The sequence below is a fragment of the Octodon degus genome, unplaced genomic scaffold, assembly GCF_000260255.1.
Source record: "Octodon degus isolate 3935 unplaced genomic scaffold, OctDeg1.0 scaffold00031, whole genome shotgun sequence".
NCBI classification, from domain to species: domain Eukaryota; kingdom Metazoa; phylum Chordata; class Mammalia; order Rodentia; family Octodontidae; genus Octodon; species Octodon degus.
The window spans coordinates 11,296,840-11,306,020 of record NW_004524607.1 but is presented as its reverse complement, the minus strand read 5'-3'; the positions used below and the strand labels follow the sequence as shown (position 1 = coordinate 11,306,020).

The 9,181-nt window shown below is 44.6% G+C and overlaps 1 protein-coding gene across 1 annotated transcript in view; it reads right to left on the bottom strand.

Annotated features, from left to right (window-relative positions):
- The window catches only part of Dnaaf5 (dynein axonemal assembly factor 5), a 55,553-nt gene that overhangs the window by 22,908 nt on the left and 23,464 nt on the right, over window positions 1-9,181 (bottom strand). Inside the window, exons 7-8 of the mRNA XM_004629580.2 lie at window positions 5,957-6,100; window positions 3,348-3,516 (exon numbers count right to left, since the gene is read on the bottom strand). Coding sequence (XP_004629637.1) covers window positions 3,348-3,516; window positions 5,957-6,100 — 313 coding nt within the window. The remainder of the gene's footprint in view (window positions 1-3,347; window positions 3,517-5,956; window positions 6,101-9,181) is intronic.

Below are 9,181 nucleotides of genomic sequence, written 5' to 3'. Positions count from 1 at the left end.
ACTCACCGGACCTGGGCTAGGACTGGCAGGATGGTGATTTTTAACAGTAGCCAGAACATATTTCTGTGGAAACACCCTTACATGTTTAACTTCCTATTAGGTATCTGAGTCAGTTCCAATTTTGCCCCATTGAATAGCTGGGGTATGCAGCTTTTCCCACAGTCGGGATCACTTTCTGAGCATAGAGTCTCCTCTGTCTGACTGCTGGGTGGACAGCTCTGAGCACTCTGGGAATTGCAGATGCACCGCCCAGCTGCTTCCCACAGGCACCGCTGACATGGAATTCCACGGCAGGGCTCAGGCTCCCAGCTTGATTCCCCTGGGACAAGCTTGTTATTTTCCATCTAATTCCGTAGATAAAGAAATTATACTCATGGTTTCTAACTCATATTTCTGCATTATTAGGAAGGCTGCATGAATATTTTCCAACTGTTTGCTTGCTAGCTATGTTAACTCTTCCTTACATAATCCAGGTATCCTGCCTGGTTTTTCGAGGTTAAGGCTTTTTATCTTTATTTTATGTGAGCTTTATGCGACAAAGACCCAAAGCTATTGGATTCACTGTGATATTTTCCCAGGTCTTTTTATTATTTGGTTTCAAATAAAGACATAGTCAAATCTATCTCTTTTGTAGACCACCATCCTTTTTGAAAGATTTAAATGGCTTATAAGTGTTTATCCCTTATAGGACTATTGTAAATAAGCTATTTTCACTCAGGAGGCTGAAGCAGGAGGATCACCGAGAGTTTGAGGCCAGCTTCAGCTACAAAGTGAGTTCAAGGCCAGCCTGATCTGCAGGGTGAAACCTTACCCCAAAAAAGTCCAAAAACAAACAAAAAATCCTCATATTTAAAAAGTTACTAATGAAAGCAAGAGACAGGAAAAGGAATACTGTGGGACTGTCCTGTTTCAAGGTTGTATATGATGAGATTTTTGGACTTATGTGCAAACATGAGAAGTATATAACTCTTTATCCTATTTTTAAAATATAATGTAATTTTTAAAATGTTTTTATCATATTATTCAGGGACTTAAAGTTCAACATATCACTACTTGATGAAAAATACCTGCTCCTTATTATGCCTAAGATGTTTGAAATGCAGTGAGATAGTGAGGTTAAGCTTAATAGCCTAAATCGTTTGATAATAACAATAAGCTTGTCTTCTGGATGGTTAACAACGTAAGTCTGCAGACCAAAATTAGAGAAAAAGGAGGACTACATGGAATGCCAACATTTTGGCCCTAGCCTTCTAAGGTCAATTAAGACTCAGGACATATGAGAACTTGTACTGTAACGTCATGTGCCTCGGTAGTGTCCCAAATTTTCTGATCAAGAAGATTATGGGGCCAAAGAGGAAAGTGATCGATGACGTAGAGTGTGCCTAAGGAGAGTCACATGGGGAGAAGACACTCTCTCAGGCTTTCACAGAGAGCACATTGGCCAAGCATTGGCTGTGACTCATCCACGTGGCTGCCGCTGACAAAGGTTCTACAATCTGAGGTACAGGATCTCAGGATAAATCCTGAGGGCATTTCACTGACCTTCTCAGACCAAAAAGCTACAACTCTTGTTGCACAGGTCCTGCTTTACCTTGGTCTTAACCATCCAGTAGAAAAGTATGAAGACGAAATATAGGAAGTAAAGCCATGTTGTTATGTTGAGCTGTGGGGGACTCAGGTCAATAATTTCTGACATTGCCAGTTAAACAGAAGACCCAATGCTATTATGGGCTACTGGACTCTTTTAGAATATTTTGCTGAGTTTACACACCTATAATATTCAATAACGGAACTTAGAAAAAATGGGGTATACCGATGAATGTCCATTTTGTATCTGTGTATTCAAAGTGGTTAGGATAGATATATAGTTGCATTGTCTTAATGAATAGAATGATTTGTTCTAATGGTGTTTGTAAATAGGATCACAAGTCCACTTCTTGTACAGCAATTAACCACTAAGAAGAATATATGCAGTGTATTATTTGTTGAAACTGTACTTCCAATTTGATTTGAAACTGTCTCATTGCTATCTGTTTATCAATAAAACTTTGGAAAAATAAAAAAAAATAAATAAAAAGTTACTTTTAAATAAATGTTGATAAGCCTTTTGCCCTTGGTTTCCCACCTATGAAATGGGGTCAGCAGCTCCAGCCTTCCCCTGAGGTGCAGCAGTGAGGCACAGCAACCTGGTGTGTTGGGCAGGGCAGGGAGCTGCCAAGACACCTGCTCTAACCCTCGGGCCTCAACCCTCAGGCCTCAGCCCTGTCTTTTCTATTCTGGAAATAGTTTTGTACACAACTGACGAGAATAATATTAGATTTCTTGGTAGGTCTCAGAGTCCTAGGCACAACCTGGCTATGAACCACAGAGGCATTCCTAGCTCCAGAGCACAGTGCCAATACTTTATACTTCCAAAGAGGTGCTGGTCATGCAGAGGTGACATGGGGACAGGGAAGGCCTATGGGAGTCTGTACATCAAGGAGGGAGTAAGTTGTGGCATAAGTCGCAATCACTTGGAAAGTACAGCATACACCTAGTGACTCATTCTAACTTCTGTACTGAAGACCTTGTCAAATGCTAGGGAGGAGCTCAGCAGTAAGAGCTTGGGCCAGGCTAGCATGTGTCAGGCCTGGGTTCCAGCTCCAGCACTTGGGGGTAGGGGGGTGTTGCTAAAACAGTGAGGGGCTCACTACTCTGCATCTGCAATGAAGGAGGTTATGGAGCAACACTGTCCAGCTCAGGAAGGAGCCTGCATTTTCAGACTCTGGGAGAACAGACAGGAATGCAGAGGTCAAAGCCTAGTGTGTCACACACTTGCAATGCCATGTGGCTGGGAGTGTGAAATTCTACACTAAAATCCAGATGTATCTGAAGAATAGAGACTAAAAAATAGACCACAATACAACCTGATTTCCAAGGGCTGGCCAGATAGCTCAGTGGACTAAAGCAAAAGCGCCTGCTTAGGCAGAGTACATTGGCTGGGGTTTGAGCCCCAGCATGTCATGCTGGCCCTGGCCCAGCTCCTGGGGCACATTGAGCCAGTGATTGAGACTGGGCTTGGGAGGCTGAAAACAGAATCACTGTGAGTCCCATCTGTATAATGAGACACTAGAGACCCTGTACTAAAATACATACACACATAAATAAATAGTACAACCTGATTTCAAAGTTACTGCACATGCTGAGGTGTGGGGGGAACACCCACATGAGCCGTCAGCTCTAGCCTTTGTGCCCTGGGGTGTAGGATGCTGCATCCTGGTTTCTCTGTGGTGGAACAAATATGTGGCTGTAGGTGGAGGCACCACGGATGAGGGCAAGCTGAGCCTTGAGGGCTGCCTGGGACTTACCTGACCGGGTGATGACCTCACAGAACTGCAGCAGCTCCACAGAGTGTGCAGTCCAGTCACAGTGCGAGGCAGTCAGCCGCTCCAGGAGAGGACCCATGTGCTTGTGGTAGAGATCCTGACTGCCGGGGACATTTTCCACCAAAGCCAGTGACTCCATGGTCTCCTGAGCCTGCAAAATACAAGTTCAACATTGTGACCATTCCATTGAGGAATGGGGGTGTGTACTAGGGAATGAACCCAAGGCCTCCAAGTAGTCTGCCACTGAGCACCATGCTCAGGCCTGTAAAAAAAATTATTTATTTGTGTGTGTGTGTGTGTGTGTGTGTGTGTGGGGCCAGCTCAGCCCACCAGGGGGAGGGGCGGGCTGGCATGTGGTGCTGGGGGATTGAACTGCGGTCCCTGTGCTTTGCTAAGCTTGTTCTAAGTAGGTGCTTTAGACCACTGAGCCATCTCACCAGTCCTAAAAAAATTTTTGAGAGTGTCTCGCCAAGTTGTTAAGTTGTCCACGATAGGCTCACACTCATAATCCTGCCTTAGTCTCCCAGAGTGCTGGGATTACAGGCATGTGCCACCATGCCTGGCTGACAATTCAGCTTTCAAGACCTTATCACCCAAGACCCTTGGCCTGCTGGAACAAATGGGTTAAATGTGAACATTTAGCCAGGAGGGGAGTGCTACAAGGCGGAAACGTGGAAGGCTGGACCTGAAGGCGAGGGCTGTGGCTGAACCTGCTAAAGTCTGATTTCCCATCATGCTGTCAATGTGGTCCTAAGAGCAAATAATAAAGCAGACATACAGGCCACTACAGAGCAGCACCAGTGGTTCCTCAGTTTGAGCAGATCGAAGATGACCCAGAGCCACTCTGACCAGGCTAAGGCATTTTAAGGAATTAGACTTAGCCAACTGTCCCCAAGCCCATCCTTGCCCTCCTGTGCTCAGCATTCCTACCCCAGTTAGATCTCCACAGATGATTCTGGGGGGACAATGCAACAGAAGGAGCAGTCTGAGAAAGCCAGGCAGCTTTCAGTGACAGGAAGGGTAAAGTAAGTCATGCTGTCAACTAAGTGACCAACTGGGTGAGACTAATGCAAGCAGAACAGAGACAGGCTTAAGGAGGAACTGAACCTGAACTTTACTATGTCTTTCATTATCATGTGTTTCCATGATAAATTCCCCATCCAGAGGCTGGCATAATATGTTGCTAAGCGTATTTTAGGCCATGTGCAAACTTACATCTGTGAATGTCCAATGACTCCTGCACCTTTTGAAAAATTCCATGAATAATTAATGTCATTCCCCTGAGATCCTGCAACATATATCCTCTGTTGGGAGCTTCTCCACCTACCACCCCTGGAGCTGCCTACGCATAGTCAGTTGTGTCTTCTCTATAATAAACCTTCCAATCAAAGTTACAGCCTGTATATTTATGATGTTTCCTGCTTCAATTTCTGTCATCACTGAAGCCAGGATGCATGCTAGCTGGTGACATGGGGGTGAGGTATGGCTAACTACAAAGCTGCCAACTACTCATTAATCTGTGACTTTCTTCTTGGGATTTAAACACAGTAGGAAGTCCTTGAAATTCCCTGGTGGCAGCTGCCCAGTGGACTCCATTCTGTGGACCTGCCTGTTACCTGATGGTATTCGGCTTCCTTCTCACAGGCACCACTTTGCTATTATTTATGCCTACCAGTGTTTATCTATAAGGATGTCCACTTTGTAAAGGTTAGTTTGTATTCTTTTTCTTCTGTAAAGGTTCAAAGAGTGAACTAAAGCAGGGTTGAAAGAAGCCTCAAGAAGCTGGGCATGGTGGCACATACCTCTAATCCAGGCTCTTGGGAAGCTGAGGCAAGAGGATTTTGAGTTTGAGACGAGTCTTTGCTACTCAGTGTCTCAAAATTTAAAAAAATAAAAACACAAAGGGCTAAAGATGTCACCAGTAGTGTAGCCCCAGGTTCTATCCTCAAGACCACACACACAAGAAAAACCCTCCAAAACAAAGAGCTCTATATATAGAGAGACCACCCCCCCCCCCAAAAAAAGGGAGAAGCAGCGGGCCTCCTTGAATTGAGGCCCCACAGCTGCCACGACTTCCACACAAAATGGCCCAGGCTGGGGGAGGGGGGAGGGAGGGCACTGTCTGGGTACCTGGAGTGTCAGGTGGTCCTGAGTTCAAAGGGAGGGCAGTGTGGGAGATTTGTAAGCATAAACACAGAGTCAAGGGGATAGAAATAATTTTGCAAAGCTGTGCTGCAATTATGCAGGAAAGTCACCGCTCTCCTCTCCAGACTTTCAGCTGCATATGGGTGTGTGTTTTTGAAACCACTGATATGGACAGGCTTAAGGATTGTGACAGTCTTGTTTCTTTTTTGCTTCTTTGTTACAGGCTCCAAGATTAAAGAGCCTTTATTCCTAGACAGAAGGATACATCTGCAGGTGGCAGGACACCCTGAGGCCACCTCATGAATGACTCATCCTGAATGTTCCACATGCTTTCATCTTTGCCAGTCAGCTATGCCTGAGGCCTGAAATTCAAGCATGCAAGAGATTTACAGAAGACAGTTATGTTTCCGTCAGAAAGAGTGACGGGGATCTTCCACCAGCCTTACCTTGTCCCCAAGGGCGGTGGCACCCGAGAGAGCCATGATTGTCACCAGCACCTCCATGAGCTGCAGGCTGGCCACGCTGCAGTCCTCCTGACACACAGACACCAGAGTCTGCACACAGAGCAGCAGGTGCTCTAGGTAGAGATCCTGGAAGAGACCAAAGATGGTCAGTGCCCCTTGCCCCAAATGCAAAGAGTGCAGGGCCCACCTGCATAGCAGGAACTAGGATAGCCATCATGCCATGGCCAGGGTCCCTGACTGCAGTAATTGGTCTTAACAAGGGCACTGTCTAGACAACAGAGAAACTGGACATAGACTGGAACTCAGGGGTCACAGTCATTTCATGAAGTGCTTAAAAGTATTTTAAAAGTTAAGTTTAAAAAGTTTAAAAACAGGGCCGGGAAGATGGCTCAGTAGAATAAGTGCTTCCCTGGCAAGCACAAGGGTTTGAATTCAATCCCTGGTTCCACACACAAAAAAAGTTTAAAACCTCTTGTGCAGTGTTCATTTATAAATGAAACAATGGCATATCTTGGAATCACTTGAAAATACCCCAGAGCTCTCTTTATTCCTCTCAAAGTGGGGGGAAAAGAAAGAAGAAAAATGGTGTAAGGGGAAAACACAAGAATGAAAAGAACTGGCAACAGGAGTGGGTGATGGGTACATGGAGATATAGTCTATTATTTTTTCCCTGCTTTTTCATTTTTGAATATTTCTATGTGCCTCAGCTTTAACAAAAATAAAGAAAATTGGGCCGAGGAGATAGCGCAGTGGAATAAGTGCCTGCCTGGCAAGTGCAAGGTCCTGAGTTCACTTGCCGGTACCACCAAAAAAAAAAAAAAAAAAAAAAAAATTTACTAATAAAACAATGCTTCTTGGTTGAGGGGGGTAGTCCACCAAATCTGGCTCAACAGCGTCCCTCTTAGTTTGACTGTATTCACTATCGGCACTGCTTACAGTTTCCCCTAACTCATCTATTTTACATGTTTTATGAAATACAGAATGAGCTGGGAAAGTGGTCACATACATAATGTATAAACATGATTAATAAACAGAAAGGTGGATGTACATTGGAAGCAAATGCTCAAAACTCTTTTTACTAGTTAGAGGTGTGAGTTAAAAAAAAACATGGTAATTATTTGGCTAAATCATGGATTGGCTCTAAATTTTGGAATCAGTTCTGAAATTGCCATGACTCATTTTCCAGGGACATAAACCACCAAGGTCTAAAGAAAAGTCATACCGAATCACAGCAAGTTTGTTCCAGCATTCCTGGCCCACAATGCCCTAGTCCACTCCCAGGAGATGCCACACACTTATGCTTTTATGTGTCCTGATTGTCCACACAGACTGTTTTCTTTTGGCTTGGATTGACTGATTAAAAAACTTCTTAGAAATGATCTTGGCTAACATCTAGAGTAGCCCATACTGTAAATTTAAAAGGCTATCGTTTTTTTCTTCAATTAAAAGGGAACACATTTTTAAAAGACATGTGCCCTCTCAGCTTTGGCAGAGCTGTCTCACTATAGATCCAAACTAAAGACCGCAAGAAAACACATGCCCCTTTTACAGCATCATCCTGCTATGTGCCCACGACCACAGAAATGGCAGAATGGTAACATCTAAGCTCTCCCTATTGACCAGGGGATGGTTAGGATTTGCCTGCGCCCAGAGACACAAGGGGAAGAGACATAGCAGAGAGTGGTACTCAGTGTTTCTCCATTTGGTCACTATATTACCTGACATGGTAACAACCAGGTAAAGTGCTAGAGATGTTTGCATTCAGTACAGGTTTCCTAGCTCAGTGCCAGGTGTAGCCTGGCTCAACACCAAGGAAACACCTTTGCTACTGACTAGCCCTGACAATCACGAGGCCACACCAGGAAGACCTGTAGCACAAGATGCATCTGCATGGGCCTCTCCATTTTAACATGGAGTTTAAACATTTTTAGTTTGTTTGGGAAAGAGATTCTTAGCCCATTTTCCTGGCCACTGAAGAACAGTGGTAGGAAATGCCAACAACTTCCCGAGTGACCAGACACAGACCGAGCAGATGAACGTTTACTTGCTGCAGACGGCAAGGCAGAGGAATGACTTTGACCTGAATGTGTTTGTCTTTTCCTGCCAAACATTTAGGCCTGTCAAGAAAGGGGCAGGGCCAGGGAGATAGCTCAGCAGCATAAACACCTGCCTAGCAAGTGGAAGGTCCTGAGTTCCATCCTTGGTATTAAAAAAAAAAAAAAAAAAAAAAAGGGAGAGGGGGTGCAACATGTACATGCATCCTGGGTTTTTATCATGGCTGGGCTCCTAGCCTCTGGGCCAGAACATGCTTGAACCCTAGTAGATGAAGGGTCAGGAAGGGTCTTGCTCTGCTTAAAAGGCTGTGTGAGCTTTTTCTCAATAAAACAGGAAGATGAGAAGCCAAAGAGGAAGACAAGGAGTCCTGAGCCCATTAACCATGAAATCCAGGTTCTATGTAAACAAAATAAAGAAAGGGAAATGACAACACTTGCTTTGCCATTAAGTTTGTAAGATATGCATTTACATACCTGCACAGATTTTCAGGGTATACTCATTCAAAGCATTTCTGGCTTACATATCCAAATGCAGGAATCAAAATCCTTCTCAAAACCACTCATGCCAAGCTTGTGTTGACTGGGGGTGATGCTTAGAAGGGATTGGGGGAAAAGGTAAAATGTGGCTAAAAACACCAGGAATAGTGACTTTTCTCTGTTCCTTCCCAAGGCCTATGGTTTCCAGCTCCCTAAATTCCTTATAGATTTCTTAACATGGTTTACAATTGTGAGTGTGAACAGTGTAGCTCTTCCTGGGGACAGAGAAGCACCTGGACAGGGGTCCCTGCCATCTTCTAGAACATGTCAAGTTGGACCACAAGCCGCCTGGAGGCACCTCTGTGTGGGAGTACAGAAGGCGGAGGGCAAGCCTGGTCATTCAACAGGAGGATCGGGGATGTGAGATGTGGGAGCGGCCAGGCCAGGCCTGACACATCCAAACAAAATAGTCATAATCATGTCTTCAGCAGAAATAATTATAAATTATTCCAAAGGATTAGCCCTCTGTCCTGTAACTACCTATAGTTGTACCATCTACAGAGTCTCCTAGTAATGGGAATGTCCTGCACTGTACAACAGATGGTCATGCGTGACTACTGGCCAACTGACAGGTGCCCAAAGAGACTAAGTAAAGGAAATCTTTTTTTTTTTTTTT